General features: G+C 38.5%; 3 protein-coding genes across 4 annotated transcripts in view; 1 reads left to right on the top strand and 2 right to left on the bottom strand.

Annotated features, from left to right (window-relative positions):
* Nucleotides 1-3702, bottom strand: part of otogl (otogelin-like) — a 56335-nt gene extending 52633 nt beyond the window's left edge. The window contains exons 1-4 of one of the 2 annotated variants that reach the window (XM_051869826.1): nucleotides 3130-3702; nucleotides 2559-2601; nucleotides 2177-2222; nucleotides 1778-1856 (exon numbers count right to left, since the gene is read on the bottom strand). In XM_051869826.1, the coding sequence (XP_051725786.1) occupies nucleotides 1778-1856; nucleotides 2177-2222; nucleotides 2559-2601; nucleotides 3130-3202 (241 nt within the window). In that variant the 5' untranslated portion in view covers nucleotides 3203-3702. The remainder of the gene's footprint in view (nucleotides 1-1777; nucleotides 1857-2176; nucleotides 2223-2558; nucleotides 2602-3129) is intronic. The other variant, XM_051869824.1, reaches the window with a different exon arrangement.
* A 1089-nt stretch (nucleotides 3703-4791) lies between these two features.
* On the top strand, nucleotides 4792-6478 carry gcsha (glycine cleavage system protein H (aminomethyl carrier), a). Its single transcript, XM_051869857.1, has 5 exons — nucleotides 4792-4989; nucleotides 5292-5371; nucleotides 5465-5528; nucleotides 5648-5779; nucleotides 5912-6478. Exons 1-5 carry the CDS (start codon nucleotides 4839-4841, stop codon nucleotides 6007-6009), a joined length of 525 nt encoding a protein of 174 aa, XP_051725817.1. The 5' UTR covers nucleotides 4792-4838; the 3' UTR covers nucleotides 6010-6478.
* A 145-nt stretch (nucleotides 6479-6623) lies between these two features.
* si:ch1073-390k14.1 (deoxyribodipyrimidine photo-lyase) lies at nucleotides 6624-21009 on the bottom strand. The gene is made up of 8 exons (XM_051869836.1): nucleotides 20332-21009; nucleotides 18795-19596; nucleotides 16507-16679; nucleotides 16214-16298; nucleotides 15892-16124; nucleotides 15106-15300; nucleotides 11609-11834; nucleotides 6624-9924 (listed from the first exon to the last, which is right to left on the bottom strand). The coding sequence occupies exons 1-8, from the start codon at nucleotides 20554-20556 to the stop codon at nucleotides 9395-9397; spliced, it is 2469 nt and encodes an 822-aa protein (XP_051725796.1). The 5' UTR covers nucleotides 20557-21009; the 3' UTR covers nucleotides 6624-9394.
* Nucleotides 21010-21871: the final 862 nt, after the last annotated feature.

Below are 21871 nucleotides of genomic sequence, written 5' to 3' on the forward strand. Positions count from 1 at the left end.
TATGCATGTTATTTTTTATTTAATACTGTCCTGAGTAAGATATTTTACATAAAAAAATGTTTACATATGGTCCACAAGACAAAAAAATAGCTGAATTTATAAAAACGACCCGCTCAAAAGTTTGTGAACCCTTGATTCTTAACACTGTGTGTGGTTACCTAGATGATCTATGACTGTTTTTTTGTTTTGTGATGGTTGTTCATGAGTCCCTTGTTTGTCCTGAGCAGTTAAACTGCCCAATATTCTTCAGAAAATTTCCTCCAGTTCCCGAAAATTCTTCAGATTTCCAGCATCTTTTGCATACTTGAATCCTTTCCAGCAGTGACTGTATGATTTTGAGATCCATCTTTTTACACTGAGGACAACTGAGGGACTCAAACACAACTGTTAAAAAAAGGTTCAAACATTCACTGATGCTTCAGAAGGAAACATGATGCATTAAGAGTTGGGGGGTGAAAACTTTTGAACAGGATAAAGATGTCCAAATTTTACTTATTTTGTTTAAATATCTTTTTTTTTTTTTTTTTTCCATTTAGTACTGCCCTTTGGAAGCAACAGAAGACACTTAAATGTTTGCCAGAAGACAAATTAAGTACAATATTCCTTGATCTTGAAATTCAAAAGGTTTTCACCCCCCGGGTCTTAACGTGCTTCCTTCTGGAGCATCAGTGAATGTTTGAACCTTTTTTAATAGTTGTGTTTGAGTCCCTCAATTGTCCTCAGTGTGAAAAGATGGATCTCAAAATCATACAGTCACTGCTGGAAATGGTTCAAATACACAAAAAATGCTGGAAAACTGAAGAATTTTTAGGACCTGAAGGATATTTCTGAAGAACAGAGCTCAGTTTAACTGCTCAGGACAAACAAGGGACTTATGAACAACCATCACAAAACATAAAAAACAGTCGTAGATCATCCAGGTAACCACACACAGTAATAAGAATCAAGGGTTCACAAACTTTTGAATTGGGTCATATTTATTAATTCAGCTATTTTTTGTCTTGTTGACTTTATGTAAACATCTTTTATGTAAAATATCTTACTCAGGACAGTACTAAATAAAAAAATGACATGCATTTTGCATGATCCCTCTTATTTTGTTAAAATGATTCACATTTTCACAGGTTCTGCAAGTGGTTCACAAACTTTCAAGCAGAACTGTATAAACAACATTAAAAACTTGATTTTCACCATAGGGGGTATTTAACTCAATTCGTTAGCGATCACATCGTTATCTGCATAGCGCAGCTGATTGGTTGCTCTGGCATCAGCAGCCAATGAGCTGCGGCTCAACATTCAAATACCTGGCATTGTTTGCTGTTAGCAGTGTGCAGCACGCTTAAGAAACCCTCCTCCTTCCCCAGCTCCACCTGTATAGATCTGCTGTCTTACATGTTCAGAGCAGCATGTCTGTGTATATATTGGCAGTAGCAAGTCTGTACTTGCTCTGCAGCGGCACCGTAGCAGATCTATTCCCCCAAGACCAAATACATTAACATTGCCACATCCAATAGCATGCTAATCTCTCAGAGAGTTGTCATGACAAAACTTTGGGTTCATCTACTCAAACCTTCCAGAGCCACCAACCGCTTAAATTTTACTTTTTCTTGTTTATTGACCACTAGTTTTTGGATAATCCTTTTACAAATTTTATTCAATCTTTATCAAAGTTGGCTCTAGATGATGTTTTTGTATTGAAGGATAATTTAATAAGTGATATTTCTAGCATCCAAAATCAAGTGAGACTGAATACTGTATATTTTTACATGTGCAATACCTGTTGATGCATCTCTGGCTGTATAATTATGAAGCACTCTTCGTGGGAGAGCTGAATCAGACAGCACTGCGCTAAGGGTCTGCGGAGAAAAAAAAAATTGTATTGAGAATTTGCTTAGTCTTTGGGTCTTATGAGTTATAGTGGCAACAGTACCATGTCTTGCCACTAAGCCATATTGGTGAACTTGTCTTGGCGTTCCTACACATGGTTTTGCCACTGCAGACATTTGGGACTGGAGCTTTCAGTCTCTGTAGTATTTGTGTAAACTCCACAAAGACAGCTTTGTCAGCACTGAGAGTGTATCTCAGTATTTGTGTGTGTGTGTGTGTGTGTGTGTGTGTGTGTGTGTGTTTGGTTACTCCATTCTGTCCCTTGCCACTTTCTCTTAGGTATACTCACCTCTTCACGGAAGAGATCCCGTTTCTGCCGCAGTGCATTAACCCTCCTTTTAAAAGCAGCACAAAGAGAGCAGTATTAAAAGTGCGGTGACTGTGAGACTAAAGGTTCAGAAACACTTAAGATGCCATACAGACACAGTCACGCTGATGGACCAAATGATTCTCAAGGAAATGGTTTAATGGTTACACAGCAAAACATTAGACCAAACACTTAACATCTTATCAGTGGTTACATATATAACTTGACACTGTCTCTCTACTCAAAAGATCCTTGTAATGTGTGTTTGATAGAGTTCAGCTATAATCAAACTGCAATCTATTAACACTTTTTTAAGTCATGAAAGCGCCAAAACAAGAGGTTTAATACCTATAAAAACACATACCTGGGTAGTTTATTTTCTGAGTTTGATTCCTGGCAAATAAATCCTGTCAAAAGTAAAATTATATCAACATAAAATTATGCGTATTTATAAACTTAACAAAGTTCGGCCTGTAAACATTGCATTAGAACAAAAAAACGACTCCGTTTTTAAATAAACCATTGAAGGCTGTAACTACGTAGGAGAGCTGCTCCATCTAATATAGTCTTATAGGGTACTCAAAACTGTAAGATTTTATAAATTGGATTTTATAGGCTTAAGATAGAATTGCATAATACATAATTCAGAGTTTACATAAATGTTATCAAATATAGCAACCTTACCCTACAATTTTTTTACCATGGTAAATACATTTTCTGCTAAAACATCATAGTTACCACATTAATAAATTATTCTGGAATGTCCTTCAAAAAGTGTCTGATACTTTCAGAATCTTTGCTATTTTGGTGAATGCATTATGGCTAAAACATCATTACCACAATTTTACTGTAGTAGGGATAAATAAATAGGGTATTTCAGGAAACTTTAGAAAGGTCACCAATTAATTTAGATGGTTAAAAATTAAAATACTTACCTTGAAGCACAAATAGCTTGAAAATGAAAAGTGTACAGAGTGAAAACAGTTTAATGTCCCGCTTTTCGTTCATCTCAGAGCGACGGACGTCCTTCAACAATCATGAAATGACAAGTTTCATTTTAGGAGGATCGATTGAAATTCTCCGTTGGAAAAAGATTCTTATAGGATTAATCAAGTTAAAATATCTAAGGTACGATTAACAAACTATTGTGATTTGTCCCAGAGTAGTGAAGGATAAACGTCCATCTTCTGTTCAGTCAGAGGAGGAAGATGTACCTGCGCGCACCTGCGGCATCAGGAGGAGGGAGCGCACCTGCGCGCAGGTAAAAGCGCACGAGCACTCATACCTGATGTATGGAATGGCATATAGATCAGGTGATATTCCAGTTGCTGGTGAAGTGACCACAAGTTTACTTTAACTTTACAATGGTTTAGACAGTTCACAGCTCAGTCAACTGAGGTGCATTTATTTATTAGATTTATAGCTTTCATATTTGTATCCTTATCAAATACTGAGGATATTGTCTTGACTAACTGAATCGTAATATAGTTACAATTCGTCGATGTAGCCGTCCGTTACAGATCCTAGCTTTTAAGCAGCCTGTTGCGTTATATCGAGGTCAACGCGACTTCTGTTCGCGAACGTCTACTGTAACCTAATTTTTGTTATTCAAATTTGGGTAACGTTAGTACGAATTGTTAAATGATTATCAAGTGGTCGACATTGTAAGATCATTTCATGCGAGTATAATTTTCGGGGAAAATCTGTTTTGTCTCACGAAACCAAATGTTTTTGACATTACCTAACTCGTAAAGAGTTTACAAAACTTCTACTTGCGACATACATGTCTAAAAAATTAATGTAGGCCTTATGACAGGACTTACATTTTGTCGAACAAGAATCCCAACGCCAACGGAAAGCGCCCACTGTTGCTGTGGTTACTTCTGCACGTCTATTTCAATGTGCTGGATGGACACACTGGGCTAAATATGTATACTAAATATGATACTTCAACAAAACAATATAGGCTAATGAACACAACACCCTAAGACAATCTCAGTGCCTGAAAAAATCCTAAATAGGATTGAACTGCCAAAGCCTTCTGAAAAAATAAAACTAACATTGCACATAAATACTTTGATAGTTTGTTCTAAATTGATCAGTTTACTTTTTTGTATTCACTTTCGCTTATGAACTGATTGAATCCGTTATTCTTTATCAATTATATTTTCCCTCTATTCAAAATTTCCCTCAATAAATAGGCTATGTATTTTTTTTAAATAATAATTTATTTATAAATATTTTTTTACTAAATTTTTAATAATAATATATTATTATTATTATTATGTATAGTTTTATGGTCTCATATTAAGATATTAGGCCTATTTGTACTAAAAGTGTAATTTGTTACACCACAGAACTATTTAATTGAATTTCAGTGAAGTGATCAGTTACAACACCTATCTACATACACGTAAATTTAAAGCAAAACCTTGATATGGATATCTAAAATGTTTATGTCTATATTAAGTATCCTGTTATAGATCTAGAAATAGATATAAGACAAATGATACACTAGATACACTTTCCTTCCTAAACAAAACCGAGCACACACCTCAAGCACCGCTTTGGCGCGCATAGTCTATTCGAATAATGACATCATCGAGGCGCGCCGGCGTCCATTGTTATATGCGTACGGGGAATAATGGCGATGTGCACAATATTACGATGTGCTTCTGTTAGTTTGACCTCCTCTCTACCTCGACTCTCAAACAGAATCGCTGTGACTCCAACTAGACTACTGGCGAGGACATGCTATAAAAGGTTCCTGAACACAACCACTCCATTTCGCGCAGGTATACACACTTAGGAAAGTTTACAGGCTCCACGCGTGAAAGTTTGTGATCACATTGATATTAACAAGTGATATTAATTGCCTTTAAATGCCAGATATGCATTTAAAGTCATCAAGTTATCTATCTATCTGCTCTTGCAATCATTTTTAAATGCTTTATAATGGCAGAGATCAATCCATTTACGATTGAATTGCCTGTATTACAATTGAATGCATCTTTATGTGCATTTATAAATCTTAATTGTTTACGGTGTTACCCGATTCGCCTGAGACACAAACAAATCTGTTTTCTCTGTCATGCAGCACTTAAGTTCACAGACAAACACGAGTGGGTTCGTGTGGACAGTGGTGTGGCAACAGTGGGCATTAGTAATTTTGCTCAGGTAAGGCTGGTTATTAAAGCTTAATTTTTATAGGAAGAGGTATGTGAACTATATAGGCTTTATTTTCATGCGTTTATAATTCACTGTTTCCAGGAGGCACTGGGGGACGTGGTCTACTGTGGTCTCCCTGAAGTTGGCACAAAGTTATCACAGTCAGGTAAAACTATATTTATAAAAGTGCATTCTCAGTATGAGTTAATTGTTCTGGTTAATTAAGCAGATATTATATGATTAGTTATTATTTTGTTTCTGTATGTTCTGAAATCTGTATTGTAGATGAATTCGGTACTCTGGAGAGTGTTAAAGCAGCGAGTGAGCTGTACTCTCCTCTAACGGGGGAGGTGACCGATGTCAATGATGCCCTGGCGGACAACCCTGGACTGGTCAACAAGTCTTGTTATAAAGATGGTGAGACATTTCTCCAAACTTGTTTTGACACAAACCAGCCTGAAGTCTTTTAACTTCTTGTGACCAGGTTTATGGAATAGGTCACTCAAAAATAGAAATTCTGTCACCGTTAAGTGTGTGTTTTGTTCACAGGCTGGCTGATGAAGATGACTCTATCTGTTCCTGAGGAATTAGATGGACTGATGGATGAAGCTGCTTATGAGAGATACATCAAATCTATAGATGACTAGAGCGTTCTGCTGACCTGTTGCATATGGGGGAGAATTTAAAAAGAATCAATTAAGAAATGTTTATTTCTTCATCAAATACATTTGTTTGTAGTTGATTTAGTTTAGATATTCTTCTAAATATATTTTCCCTTCAAGCCACACCCAGCCAATAGAGGGGACCACATGGTCACAACATTATGCACTACGCTTGGAAAGCAACAAGCAGACCTGGTTGGATTGAGCCAGTCATTTTCTAGCCACAGAGATTTGAAGATCACGCACAGCCTATGTAACAGTCTCATCTCTTTTGTAGATGTCACACTGTTTCTGTGAACGCTTGTCATTGCTTGGAATAAGCTATTAAGTATAAATAATACTTAATAAGGACCGTTATGAAATCTGATGAAATCTTTGTTGGTTTTGAGGAATCATAATTGAGTGAAAGTGATTAACATTAATTAACATCATTAAATGACTATTTAAAAACTCTTACCTGGTTTAATTGTTTTTATTGCATTAGAAATGTTGCTTTTGAAGTCAAATGTGCTTTTCAGAGATGTATGAAATATAGAACCCAATGTCTGCAAATGAATTTTATTATTGTTTTAAGAAATACCTTTTAAAGAAAAAAAAAAAAATCATAAATACACTATATTGCCAAAAGTATTGAGACACCCCTCCAAATCACTGAATTCAGGTGTTCCAATCACTTCCATGGCCAAAGGTGTATAAAATCAAGCACCTAGGCATGCAGACTGCTTCTACAAACATTTGTGAAAGAATGGGTTGCTCTCAGGAGCTCAGTGAATTCAAGCGTGGTACCAGTGATATAGGTTGCCACCTGTGAAATAAGTCCATTAGTGAAATTTCCTCACTACTAAATATTCCACAGTCAACTGTTAGTGGTATCATAACAAAGTGGAAGCAATTGGGAACAACAGCAACTCAGCCACGAAGTGGTAGGCCACGTAAAATCACAGAGCGTGGTCAGCGCATGCTGAGGCGCACAGTGCGCAGAAGTCACCAACTTTCTACAGAGTCAATAGCTACAGACCTCCAAACTTCATGTGGCCTTCAGATTAACTCAAGAACAGTGCGTAGAGAGCTTCATAGAATGGGTTTCCATGGCCGAGCAGCTGCATCCAAGCCTTACATCACCAAGTGCAATGCAAAGCGTCGGATGCAGTGGTGTAAAGCACGCCGCCACTGGACTCTAGAGCAGTGGAGACGTGTTCTCTGGAGTGACGAACCATGCTTCTCTGTTTGGCAATCCGGACGAGTCTGGGTTTGGCGGTTGCCAGGAGAACGGTGCTTGCCTGACTACATTGTGCCAAGTGTAAAGTTTGGTGGAGGGGGGACTATGGTGTGGGGTTGTTTTTCAGGGGTTAGGCTTGACCCCTTAGTTCCAGTGAAAGGAACACTTAATGCTTCAGCATACCAAGACATTTTGGACAATTTCATGCTCCCAGCTTTGTGGGAACAGTTTGGGAATGGCCCCTTCCTGATCCAACTTGACTGCGCACAAGTGCACAAAGCAAGGTCCATAAAGACATGGATGAGCGAGTTTGGTGTGGAGGAACTTGACTGGCCTTCACAGAGTCCTGACTAGGGCTGGGCGATATGGCTGAAAACTGTATCACGATATCAGTGTTTCATATCGGTCGATATCGATAATTATTGATATTTTTTCTGACCCATTTAAAATAAGGACCAGGAGAAAAATATATTACATTTAAACATTTTTATTTTAAACTTAACCTTCCTCTGATCATAATCCCCTCAGTTATTAAGACAGAAATGTCAACAACCATGGAAAACTCAAATAATTAAAATGTTGTGTGGTGTTGCAGCTACAGATGTTGTTGGTTGAATACGGCTGTGCTCCAAAGGGTGAGTGCGGCTAAGGTGGTACATCAAGTTCTTGGTATTACCAGTCTTGGCGGGGACGACGGTCTTGCATAATTTGCAGACGACATTGGTCTGACTACGGTCAGACTTATAATATCCAAAAACTGCCATACTGGCGAGCTGACTTTTCCTCTTTTATTTACAATTTCCTCGCTTGCTGCGGCACTCATTTTCTGCTCATCAGTTGCCGGTTACTGAAGAGGAATCCAGCAGACCAGCACGAGACAACGATATGGCGCAACCAAACTTGATACTGTTACATGATTGGCTGTTAGCGTGTCACTCCCTATGTTGCTAGGTTACCAGAGAGCGAGTGCCTTTGTTAATGCAACCAAACTTGCTTCGCAACCTCTGTTTTCTTCCGACGAAGAATAAAAAAAATATCGAACGTTTTATCGAACACATTTTTTATTGATATCGATCACGTGTCTATCGCGATACATATCGTTATCGCTTTATCGCCCAGCTCTAGTCCTGACCTCAACCTGATAGAACACCTTTGGGATGAATTAGAGCGGAGACTGCGAGCCAGGCCTTCTCGCCAACATCAGTGCCTGACCACACAAATGCGCTTCTAGAAGAATGTTCAAAAATTCCCATAAACACACTCCTAAACCTTGTGGAAAGCCTTCCCAGAAGAGTTGAAGGTGTTATAGCTGCAAAGGGTGGGCCAACTCCATATTAAACCCTACGGATTAAGAATGGGATGTCATTAAAGTTCATGTGCACGTAAAGGCAGGCGTCCCAAAACTTTTGGCAATATAGTGTATGTTAAATATTGAACAGTTTCCAGCACCATGATGGATGTGCTAACAAGAAATTTGCTCATGTTGCATTTATAATGAACATGAAAACAAAATGGACCCTATTTACTTCCTTTTGCTTGTGAGTCAAAATAATATCAAAGGTCTATGTTATTCTGATTTTCCTCCTTCAATGTAATGAATGAGTAGTGCCTTTTTTCTTTTTTTCCACCTTTTTTTGTAACCAGGTGAAAACCTTAGATCTAATAGCTTATAAAAGTAATGGTATGCTATATAAACTCATGAGCGACAACGACAGCACATCTAATTACAAAATAGATTCTAAATAGATCATTTGTATTGAATTATTTACCAAAGTGCTGTACGACTAAAAAGGATGTTAAAATTTAGTTTTAAAAATTAAAGGCACTAAGAGCTGAAATACACTACATAACTTGACAGGAGCCTTGTTGCTAGGAGAAACATGACAAAAAAACAGTATGTGTAAAAACTGGCTCAAAATATCAAATATATTTGATATCCCTTGACTGGAAGGAATCAAAGTCTGAAGCTAAAAAAAAAAAAAAAAGTGAATATGTGTGAAATTTGTCAACTTTTGACTACCGAAAATCTGCAGACTGGCTGACTTTCGGCAACTGCAATCAACTGATCCAGACTGCAAATCATGGGGGGAAAAAATCTATGGCAGTAATCATTTAGTGTATTCCAGCCTTAACATGTCATTCAGCATTCAGTTATCTGTGGGGAATAGCGACACCTCCAGGCACTTTGCTGTAAGGGTCTCTGGTTGGGGTACGCCTGGCCTGGCCACGTGAGGCTGAGGGCTGAGGTAGACCCTCCAGAAGACAACAGTCCCTCTCTAACCTCTCTCTACGCTGTGTGTTCTCACACATCACGCTGGCTGTGAAGTCTCGCTCGTTTAGGAAGGCAATGGTTTCGTCTCGTTTGCGACTGACGTAGCCCTTTAGTACAGCGCTGTATGGGTTGTCTTGCATGTCTGGATCCTCTGAATGGTGTTTAAACTCCAAGCGTGTGATGACTGGGAGGAGGAACCCAGTTCCTTCATGCCTCACAACATCCTCCATACTGCCCAGAGTTTCCTGCACCAGCCTGGCAGGCAGAGGCACCAGGTCACAGCCTGATCGCTGGTCTACAAACTCTCTAAAATGCCTCCGCACTGACGCAACATCCTGCAGAGACTGTGCACGTCGCTCCTCAAGGTCAATAACAACCCGCTCTGGGTAGTTGCCCCCTAAAACCACACCTGTGAACAGAAAGGTTGAATAGATAGTATAATTGTGATTATCCCCAGGTTTCACAGACAAGGCTTAAGCTAGTCCTAGACTAAAATGCATGTTTGAGCTGTTTTAACTGAAAGCAACTCGAACTGACATACCTTATAATAAATCAGTGCCATTGTTTTGTCTCAAGATGTACACCAGTAATGTTTTTTTCATAAAAGCTACTTAAATATCCTAATTGAACTAAGGTTTAATCCTGGCTTAGGCTAAGCCCTGTCTGTGAAACCGGGCCTATAAATAACAATTAAGTAAATCTGTCTCAGTTTTCAGTTTAAGCAAACTCATTTTACCTTCGTAATGTGACATCTTTCAGAGTGAAACAGAATAACAATATATATCACAATATAGTTATTTTTGCTGGAAATAAGGTTGTTATGATGACAACATTTCAAATGATTTTAGATGACATTAAAAGGTCACAATCCAAATTTCAAAGTTCACTTTAAGACAACTTAACACTCAAAACTGAAAAATCCAGCACTGCTGGTCACCAGCATAAGGTATGTTTTGCATGCTGGGACCAGCATAAGAAGTGGGAGTGATGGTGGACCAGCTCAGATTTGCTTGAGAACACCATGGTCAGCTATGCTGGTCCACCAGCTAAACCACACTATATCTGCTCTGACCAGCATAAACCTGGACCAAAATGGAATTCATGCTGGTTTATGCTGGATTTTTCTTTTAGCAGGGTTGTTTACATAAATATACAGAGCCCCGCACATGACATGCAAGAAAAAAATTTACTATTTCGTTCCCTCGATTTATTAATCATGTGCAATTTAGCCTACTATTTTTTTCCTGCATGTCATGTCCGGGGCTCCGTATAAATACACACCAAGACGGGCATTTTGAAATGAAAAAAGAACACAATTCGGTACTCACATTCTGTCAGACAGGCGGCTTTCTGTTTAGTTCTCTGTCACATCTTATTGCACTTAAGTGGTTTAAAATCGCTCTACTGTTGAAAATGACAAGGCTTAAAAAAGCATGAAAAGGATAAACTTTTCAAATCAATTTAAACCATTTAAGTGCAATAAGATACAGAGGATGCGTTTTGTGTATTTGCTCGCAGAAAATCATCCGTCAGAACAGCGTGCAAATACAGAATTAAGTTTTCTTTCACATCTTACCGTGCTGAAATGGTTTAAAATCGCTCGAATATTTAAACTGGCTAAGCTCAAAAGCATGAAAAGGATAAACTTTTTAAACCAACCGTATACAATTTAAGTGCAATACGACATGAAAAAGAATGCAATTCAAGCATCTAATTCTGCATCTATCAGAACAGTATGTGAATTGAATACCCTTTCATGTATTATCACGAAAATTGCACAAATGTTTAAATTGGCAGAGCTTAAAAAGCTTGAAACCATGATAGAGGTGGATGTCAAATTTCTACCAGTTTATCGTGTCTTTTGGTATACCGCCCATCCCTTAATAGTAAATTGACCTGAATGGCTTTTTTTTTTTTTTTTTTAACAATCAACAATATAGCTGGACTTGTGCATTTTAAATTATTTGACCATTATAAATATGAAGCTCTAAATAAAGCATTATAAATTGACTATTTGCATGTGATATTAATAGTATAATCATATTTAATCTGTCTCAGTCTGAAATAACCGTGAGCAGATTAGCATAACACACCTGCCCTATGCAGCATTGACGCTGGACACTTCCAGGGCTTATGGATGAGGTCATCGGGAAGTGCCTTCAGTTCAGGACACCACTGCCGCACATAGGTGCCATAGGGGTCACAGGTCAGTGCTGCATCAACAGGGTGCATGACGAAGTTCCAATGATCCAGTCCACACATTCCTCCATTCTGCCACATCATGGCATCTATGGCAACATCAGCGTCTACCAACGTGTCCTATAAAATGGAGAAAAAGTGTTGAGATGTTGAAAGGTCCATTGCAGGTCATTTCTAGCAGCATTGACACATTTTCTATCAATAAACCAGAAACTAAAAAAAAAAAGCTAAACTTGCCAGCACAATGTTACTGTGATACAGGTGGTTGCCAGGGTGTTGCTATCTGGTTTCTAGGGTACTTTGACTGGTTGCTAGGTGCAGTAGTGTAGAGTATTGGAGTAAATGTAATTAGTTACTGTACTTAAAGGGGTGGTTCATTGCGATTTCACTTTTTTAACTTTAGTTAGTGTGTAATGTTGCTGCTTGAGCATAAACAGTATCTACAAAGTTACAGCGCTGAAAGTTAAATGCAAACTGAGATATTGTCTTTTAAAGTTATGGCAGTTTAATGCCTACAAAAACGACCGGTTTGGACTACAACGAGCTTCTACCCGGGTTGGTGACATCATAAACCCTGCAATTAACATAAACACAAAAAAGTGGGCGAGGCCATGTCGTGTGCATACAAGTCTTCTTCCTAGGGATGCTGGAATTCGGGAACAATGTTTAAAATTTATGTTTAATTCTAATTGTAATGCTAATTTAGCTGTCTGTGCTACACATTTTATGGAAGACAGCTTCCAGAATCTACACAAGTTCAATGCTGGATTTGCACAAAGGCTATTACTTAAAGATGGAGCAGTTCCCATTTTAAAAGCAGAAGCTGCTGTTTATCGGCCCCAAACTGTAAGTATGTTTTATTTTTTTATAAAGTTAAAGTTTCTGGGACGTAAACAAAGACCAGGTTTGGCTTCGCTAGCCAGTTAGCTAAATTCTATTTCATACTTCAACAAACGCCAACAAACTTCTATGTAATCACACCAGCGAACTTCTGTTGGTGTTTCTCTGCGTTTCTGTTATCAGTGTACAGCATTGTTTTAATCCGGCTTTTATGTTGTGTTTACCCACATGCTCGTTCATGCTATAAATTAAACAATACCTTTACAAAAATGCTACTACTCAGTCATGTATTCAGCTACAGTAAAGCTTTAATCAGAACACTATGTGGCAGCAGTTACATTTACAAGTTACAGTATATCTAAACACTTTGACACAAATACAAACAAAAATACTTAACATTCATAAACGTCCATTAAAAGCCGTGCTTGCAGAGGTTCTGCTTGACCCTCTTCATCATTACTGCTATCTGGGTCTGATTCGGGCTTAAATTGCTACGGCAATATTGACGCCATTATTTACATTTCCACCGAAGCAAAGACTGGACTTTGATCGAAGCACATGCGACGTTTGCCCGTAATGGTAAGGGGCGTGACGTTTCCGGACAACGTGAATCGTGACAACGTGTTCCGGACAGCGAATCACAATACACAGGGCCAGCTAACCAATCTGAGCCCATTGCGTATTTCTGAGGGAGGGGCTTCATAGAAACAGGATCTCAACAGAGCGTTTTTAGGAGAAGGGAAACAGCGGGGTAGAATAAAGGTAAAATATATGAAAAATACAGCATTTTTTAAAAAAAAATGAAGCATTAAGACGTTAAACTACGCCCCATAAACACAATCAAGCCTAGAAAAAAAACACTGAACCACCCCTTTAAGTATCTTTTTGGCTACATTGCAGTTTGACTGCAACTTTTACTCTACTTAACTACATTTTTGAATAAGTTACATTTTGCATGGCACCTAACTTTTTCTGCAGCAGTTTATTTCTGTTACAAAAGAAACGATATCACCATATACAGGGCATTGAAGGTACTATATTTTGTGTGTTTTGCCCTTACTCACCCAACTTGTCAACAAGGCTACTTTTCACCAATGTGAGTACATTAGCAAGTAGTTGCTGAATCGCAGGTATTTATATATGAGAGGAGGACATGGGTGTAGTCAGTAATGAGGCTGATGACATCAGGTGCAAGTTAGTTTCAGCCTCAGATGTCATGACCATGGACTGTTGGCTGAACGTCTGATGCATATTGCACACTTAACTGGAAACACTTCAGGATTTTCAAAAGTCGTCATCTGGTTGGTTGAATTCTACAGATGTCCGGGAGACATGTGTGTCGCATTCTTTAATGGTCCGCCTGGAAACAAATGCCATGACGCCAAACCCCCTCGTGGAAGAAGAACGCCGTTGTGTTTACAACTGTGACAATGAGCGCTTACCAGGATCAACTAAATGCTGGATTTTCAAAAGTATGTGAAGTTCACGGCTCCATTGTAAACTTGCACAACGTTCTTGAATGAATAATTTATTAGATGCACGCCGGTCTGTTATTCTAGGGACATCGACTGTACATTTTCATGCCCCTAAACATGACACGGAACAAAACGATCTCTGATTGGTTGCATTACATGTCAGTCAAACGTCCTCTTGGGCGGTCCTTGGCCAATGAAAGCTGCGATAGAGTCCAGACCTTCTGCCGTCAGACCCTCTGCCTTATATTGAAGAGACCTTTTTGAAGGATATTGATTTTCTTTTTGAGCACTTGAGCTGAACTGAGACTTGAGAGTTTGTAGATGTTTAAGAGGCTGTTGTGTCGACCTTGATTTATTGCAATTTGGAGGTGTTCAGTTTTATTTTGACCTTAAAAAATAAACATGTGATTGCTCTCCTCACAAATCACCTGATTCTTGTTTTTCACTGGCATGTCTCTTAGGTGTTGAGGACTAGTAAGTGCATCATTGAGCCTATATTCAGTACAAGTAAAATATGTCCTGGTGTCACAGACAGGGCTTAAGCCAGGATTAGGCCTTAGTTCAATTAGGATATTTAAGTAGCTTTTATATACATGCCCTAGAAAAAATCATGACTTGTGTGCATCTTGAGACAAAACAATGGCACTGACATATTTTAAGATATGTCAATGCAAGTTGCTTTCAGATCAAACATGCATTTTAGTCTGGGACTAGGCTTAAGCCTTGTCTGTGAAACAGGGGGTAAGACTTTTACTCAAGTGGTATTGGAATTGTTGACTTATAACTCGTAATGGAGTCATTTTCGCTCTAAGGTATCTGTACTTTTACTCAAGTATGGTTTTTCAGGTACTCTTTACACCTCTGGAAAGGTGGTTTCTTACTGGATAAATCAAAATAGCCCACTCCCAACTAGAGCTGTTGAATTAATTAATGTTGAAAAAAAAAAGATGTGAGGTCTGGGATGAGTTATGTGCAGAATATAAATACTTATAGTTAGGGGTCTTGCATTAGCTATAGTATCACATTATATAGTCAGCTCTAAATCAACAGAATCATGAGAATAAATTTGCTGTCACCTGAAACCAGCGGTATCCTTCTTGCCAGGGAATATGCAAATAAGCAATAAGGAAGGAGGCCACCACATGTCTCATGTAGTTGTTCATCCAGCCAGTTTGCCACAGCTGTCTCATTGCTGCATCTACCAGCGGGTACCCTGTGAATCCACGCTGCCAGGCCTTCAGATGGACACGATCTGAACTCCAGCGCATAGCCTGCACATGGGTAAAACATTTTGAGTATACAAATGTAATCATGATGATAATCGCATAACTAGACGCACAAATTCTGATGATTGTCAATGCAAAATTCGCCACCAAGATTCTAGGATGTTGCGGGTGGTTGCTAGGGCATGAACTTTACACAGTTATTAAACTGAACTGAATCAACACTGAACTGACTTCAGCTGAACAATGAGACAATGATCATTGATCTTTATTTTCCTGTTTATCACTATAAAGCTGCTTTGAAACAATCTGCTATATATAAGCGCTATATAAATAAAGGTGACTTGACTTAGCATTAATATGTGGTTGCTAGTGTGTTCTTGGTGGTTTCTTACTGGCCTAAGTAAAAAGAGTTTCTTTGATGGCTCGGGTCTCTCCTTGATTGTAGGTCTATGTTTTGTTTGTTTGTTTGTGCAATTGATTATCAAAATTTATGAAGTAATAGCATTTTTCTCTCCAATAAGTCACATGATTTGACACCAATATTCCATCCTAATTGCAATATTACTAGCTAGACATGATCTCACACTTTCCATACAACCACAAGCATAAAGTGGGAATAATAAATGGGAATCTTGCCTTATACGGTGGCCTGAGGGACTCCCAGGGCAGGTCTGGGAAAAGGCACAGCTGCCAGTACGCCAAGTCCCTCCAGGCCAATTTGCGCTGGAATTTGGGAGATCTGCAGCGAGCTCCACGGGCGTCACATAATAGGCTGCGTGCACTCAGCTGCCCAAAGTGCAGATATGGAGATAGAGAGCTGGTGTTGGGGGCATCTGCACGACTTGACTCCTTTTCATAACGGTACACACCTACAACGAAGTCAATTGATGAGTACAAAATGATGTATGGGATTGTAATACTTCTACCTTAAAACATGTACCCTGGAAATGTGTCTTACCATCTCGCAGGAAGGCCTCAAGATGGGCCTGAGCTCCTTCTTCACTGAAGTCCCACGATTTCCGAATGTTCATGGCCCAGTCAATCTGTCAGTAACACATCACAACAGCACTTAGATCTCAGAGTTTTTGCATTCCACTGCACTACTTTTGCATTGTTTTTCTATGTAAACATGCTAGATGGTAGTCTTTAACTGTTGCGATCATGACTTGCATCATTTGCGTGACATGGTGTTCTAAAAAAAGTTCAACTTTAAAAAAAAAAAGAAAAAAAAAAGTGGTTTGAATATTTCACCTCTGTGCCATCTTTCCTGCGTGGCATGCGTGCAAGCTCCAGATCTATAAGCGGGCATCCCTGCGGCCATGTTGAGGGAGCAGGCAGGGCACTGGGGGCATCCAGTGGAGCTCCCAGTCCACTGACAGGGTTCTGCTGGCAGCAGCTCATAAAGTGAGAGACGGAGCCGATACCTGCAAATAAATTTAGAAACTTTAACAACTAGCACTTTAAAAGATATTGGTTGTGCTTGCCCATGCAAAAGTTGCAGCCATCATGCTAGGGTGTAGAAGGTGTTTGCCAGGGCGTTGCAATTATCAGTGTGTTGCTGTGAAATTGCTATGGTGGATGTTTTAATTGCCCCAGATCCCTAAAAATGGGCAAAGTCTATAGGATTTTTCTGTCTTAATTTGCTTAGAAAAGTATTAGCACATCTCTTTCAACAAACCACATGACACTATAGACAAAACCATTGTTTTCTTTTTCAGGCACTGGTCAACTTTTTAGATTTTAGGTTATTTTGCTTCCATAAGGTGACTTCTTTCAGACTAATGCAAAGAAAACATCCAAATACACATTAAAAGAGTTTATTTTACTCCACTGAATCTATTCGCATCTGTAGATTTCAATTACAATACATATCTTTAAAGATCAGCTTCTCGGTTTTTATTCATGCACTGAGCCAGAAAACTTTACTATAAAGCAAATGTACTTTGCCAAATGTTTTTATATTATACAAAATATATATTTTACAAAATAATTTGGAATCATAGCCATATGTCTAACCAAGTTGTATTCCAAATTTGAAGCTGATATCACAAAATGATTGTGATATAAAATAGTGCAGTACATTTTGGGATATGAAACATGACACAACGCCCACTAAAGAGTTTTAAAGCACCAGTTAAAATGTTTACCCTATTCACCTGTAGTGTCTTGCCTCAAAGAATTAGTTGACTTCAGAATTAAAATTTCCTGATCATTTACTCACCTCCATGTCATCCAAGATGTGTCTGTCTTTCTTTATTCAGTTGAAAAGAAATTATGGTTTTTGAGGAAAACATTCCAGGATTTTTCTCCATATAGTGGACTTCACCGGGGTACAACAGATTGAAAGTCCAAATTGCAGTTTAAATGCAGCTTCAAAGGGCTCTACACGATACCAGCCGAGGAATAAGGGTCTTATCTAGCGAAACAATCAGTCATTTACTAAAAAAAATAAAAATTATATACTTTTTAACCCCAAATGCTTGTCTTGCACTGCTCTGCGATGCACCACGCATTACGTAATCACGTTGGAAAGGTCATGCGTGATGTAGGCGGAAGTACCGCAGTAGGACGAAAAACTTCATCTCATTTTCTCCGCCAAATTCAAAATCGTCCAACATAATTGTTTTACCTTTTTTTTTTTGTAAACGCTGTTTGACTTAGTTTTTGCACGTTTGCTTTGTAAACACTTGCTCGGTACTTCCGCCTACGTCATATGTGACCTTTCCAATGTGATTCAGGATGCGTGGTGCATGGCAGAGCTAGTGCAAGACGAGCATTTGTGTTTAAAAAGTATATAAGTTTTATTTTTCAGAAAATGGCTGATCGTTTCGCTAGATAAGACCCTTATTCCTCAGCTGGGATCGTGTAGAGCCCTTTGAAGCTGCATTTAAATTCAATTTGGATCTTTAACTCGTTGGTAGCCACTTAAGTCCACTATATGGAGAAAAATCCTGGAATATTTCCTTAAAAACCTTAATTTTTTTTCAACTGAAGAAAGAAAGACATCTTGGATGACATGGGGGGGAAATTTGAATTTTGAAGTGAACCAATCCTTTAAAGGGATAGTTCACCCAAAAATGAAGATTTTGTCATCATTTACTCACACACTCACATGTTGTTCAAGCCTGTATGAATTTCTTTCTTCTGCTAAACACAAAAGAATATATTTTGAAGAATGTTGGAAACCAAACAGTTGATGGGACCCATTGACTTCTATAGTATTTTTTTCCCCCCATATTATAGAAGTCAGTGGGGCCCATCAACTGTTTGGTTACCGACATTCTTCAAAATATCTTCATTTCTGTTCAGCAGAAGAAGGAAATACATTTAGGTTTGTAACAACTTTGAGGGTGAGTAAATGATGACAGAATCTTCATTTTTGGGTACACTATCCCTTTAAGGTATGATTCATGTCCAAGTTACAGACAAAAATGTATTCTTTTTTTAAAAATAAATGAACAATCACCACTAAAGTGCAAAAATTGAATCCCCACAATTTCCATCCAATCAGCCCTGACCTGCTGCACTGCATTACCCACCTCGTAGCCCGACGCCCCGTGTGGTGACCGTGTAGGGGTCTCTAAGGCAGTAGGAATGGTAGATGTGGCAATTAACACCTTGTTTCTCCAGTGTCTCCCACACGCTGTCATCTCTTTCCTTCAGCCACGGCTCATACAGGGCCGTTGCCACAACCGATGCTGCCCCCGTCTCAGCAATCAACCCCTGCAGCGCTGTCAAAGATGAGGACTCTGCCTTCAGGGTCACCAAGTGACTGCCAAGCTGCTCCAGAGAAAGGTTTAGACTCACTAGTGCCTGATGCAGCCAGTATTTAGACGCCCCACCAGTTGCGACGGTAACCCCAGGCCCCTCCTCCTCCACTGCATTCCACAAAAAGACTGGTATGACTGGTGCACCAAGCTCCAGGCAGCCAATCAGAGCAGGGTTATCCCACATGCGGAGGTCCCTTCTGAACCACAGCAGAACGGGTCGAGGTCCTGATGGGTTTTTCAACAAAAGTTGCTTCTTACGCAGACGACGCCTTTGTGACCTCGTTGACTTTGCAACTTTGAGATCATCGTCTTTATTTATGTTTTTAATGGCACATGTAGTTTTATGTACTTCAGTATCTAGTGTCCATTTTGCAATAGGCTGGTTCTTTGAAGCTACACTGACTTTTGGCTGATCAGCACCTGAAGTTACTGTAGTCATGTCAGCATAGCTTTTGTAACAGGGAGGCACATTAGGGAGATGGTCTGAATCCTGCTGCCTAAAATCTCTTTTGATTTGTTTGGTTTCATTAAGAGACAGTGTTAAGGCCAGCTCTAATTCATCTGCTTCATCCTGAAAAATCAACAGAAAAAAAATGTCTTTAACATTACTATGCTCTATGCAACAAACATTTTAATGTGTAATGTAAACCCCTGAAATACATATATGAAAGTCTCCTTCTCACCAATGCTACATTTGATCAAAAACAGTAAAAACAGTAATATTGTGAAATATTATTACAATTTTAAATAACACTTTTCTATTTTAATACATTTTAAAATGTATTCCTGTGATGCAAAGCTGAATTTATTCCAGTCTTCAGTGTCACATGATCCTTCAGAAATCATTCTAATATGCTGATTTGCTGCTCAAGAAACATGTCTTATTATTATCAATGTTGAAAACAGTTGTGTTGCTTAATAATTTTCTGGAAATTTATTATTTTCAGGATTCTTATTGATAGAAAGTTATTCATAGAATTAAAAAGAACATTTAAACATTGTAAGCTTTTGTTACAATGTAAAAGCCTTTCCTGTAATTTTGATCAATTTAATACATTCTTATTATATGTATGTTTTTATATGTATAAGAATATATGTATAAGAAATTGTTAATTATATATATATATATATATATATATATATATATATATATATATATATATATATATATATATACACACAGTATATACACACTTTATTTAGGTATTTGACTTGTCTCTGCGACAATGTTTTATAAATATGTTTTGTATATTATTAAATAAATTTGACAGACAGACAGACAGACAGACAGATATCCACACACTACCTTAGAGAAGTACTCCAGAAAGATTTGAGTCAGCTGACTGTGTAGATGTTCATGTCCGAATGAAAGGGGTTTGATCACGTCCAGAAAGTGTGTTCGGGTGTCTGAGTCCCCCAGCAGAGACAAACACAGACAGAAAAACCCGTCCGGATCCTCACGACCCAACATCAGCTCTCTCAGGAGTTCACGGACCTGAGACACGTACTTCAAATCTTTGCCTACAGACATTCTCTTTGACCAAATCCGTCAATTTTCGACGCAATAAATATGAATATTAATCATAAAATATATCAAAATCATTTGTAACAGTTTGAGTCATAAAAAAACGGACAGATAGCCTACAATGTATCCGCGAGCGCGCCGAGCCGCGTTACAAAACGAATGAATGACGAGTTGACAGGTTACAAAAGAAGCCGCAGCGGGTTTCATAACTAATCGACTGTGAAAAAAAAATAAAAAATACCGTTTTACTTCTGTTTATATCACATTCATGTTTCATTATCGATACATCTGAAAATGTATATAATGATGGATTTATAATTGATTACATAAACTTCAGTATTTTAAGCATGGTGACTATGTAACAGCGTGTCCAGTGACTGTGGAGAGGCTGTGCTGAATGAGCTGTCTGACCAATCCCGGTCGAGCATTGTGCAGAGGCTCCTCCCCCTCAATGAGGCACGTGTTAACCCAAACACATGAGAGCCAATCAATCAGGAGAATTCAGGCAGAGAAACAGGTACATACAAACATTTCAAAAACATTTTTTTTGTAATCGTGGATAAATACAGAATAAGAATCTCTCTTAACACAAGTGATGAACTCTGACTAGATTTTAAAATGACTCGATGATGGCTGAGTAGAACTGTCTCAGGACCTGAAGTGGAACACTCACATAGACTCCACTGTGAAAAAGGCCCAGCAGAGAAAGCTGAGGAAGTTCAGGAGCTGCTGAAAAAGTTCTGATCAGCCATCATTGAGTCTGTCCTGGTTTGGTTCAGCTACCAAATCAGTCATGAAGAGGCTACAACGGACAGTCAGGATGGCTGAGATGATTATTGGTTCCCTTCTGCCCAACCTCCTAGATCTTTACACCTCCAGAGTGAGAAAAAGGGCTAAGAAAATCACTTTGGACCCCATACACCCAGCCCATCTTCTCTTTGAACTGTTGCCCACCAGAGTAGCCAGGCTCAAGAACAGTTTTTTTCCCCGCAGGCTATATTCAGCTTGAACAATTAAAAACTCCCATAATATACACTGTCTAAAATAACTGTACATTTGTACATAACATCTAAAAATTGCACATTTGTAAATTACATAAACTGTATGCTTTTAAATAACATCTGTACATTCATTAAAACAATTATATATTTTTTCTCTCGTTTTCTACTACCGTATTATATTGTATTATTAAAATTTTTGTTTTCTTATATTATTGTTATATTTAATCTCTACTGTGTAATTCCTATGTATGTCTGTACTTTCTTCTGCACTGGAAGCTCTTGTCGCCAAGACAATTTCCTTGTGTGTATAAACATACTTG

The sequence above is a fragment of the Ctenopharyngodon idella genome, chromosome 18, assembly GCF_019924925.1.
Source record: "Ctenopharyngodon idella isolate HZGC_01 chromosome 18, HZGC01, whole genome shotgun sequence".
NCBI classification, from domain to species: Eukaryota; Metazoa; Chordata; class Actinopteri; order Cypriniformes; family Xenocyprididae; genus Ctenopharyngodon; species Ctenopharyngodon idella.

Bases quoted from the DNA above. Each gene is read 5' to 3' on its own strand.
- si:ch1073-390k14.1 (XM_051869836.1), bottom strand. From the start codon at position 20,556: ATGTCTGTAGGCAAAGATTTGAAGTACGTGTCTCAGGTCCGTGAACTC. The intron at 16,680-18,794 runs GTGGGTAATGCA...ATTTATTTGCAG, and splicing joins ACGGGGCGTCGGGCTACGAG to GTATCGGCTCCGTCTCTCAC. The intron at 16,299-16,506 runs GTGAAATATTCA...TGTTACTGACAG, and splicing joins GCAGGAAAGATGGCACAGAG to ATTGACTGGGCCATGAACAT.
- gcsha (XM_051869857.1), top strand. From the start codon at position 4,839: ATGGCGATGTGCACAATATTACGATGTGCTTCTGTTAGTTTGACCTCC. The intron at 4,990-5,291 runs GTATACACACTT...TCTGTCATGCAG, and splicing joins AACCACTCCATTTCGCGCAG to CACTTAAGTTCACAGACAAA. The intron at 5,372-5,464 runs GTAAGGCTGGTT...CACTGTTTCCAG, and splicing joins GCATTAGTAATTTTGCTCAG to GAGGCACTGGGGGACGTGGT.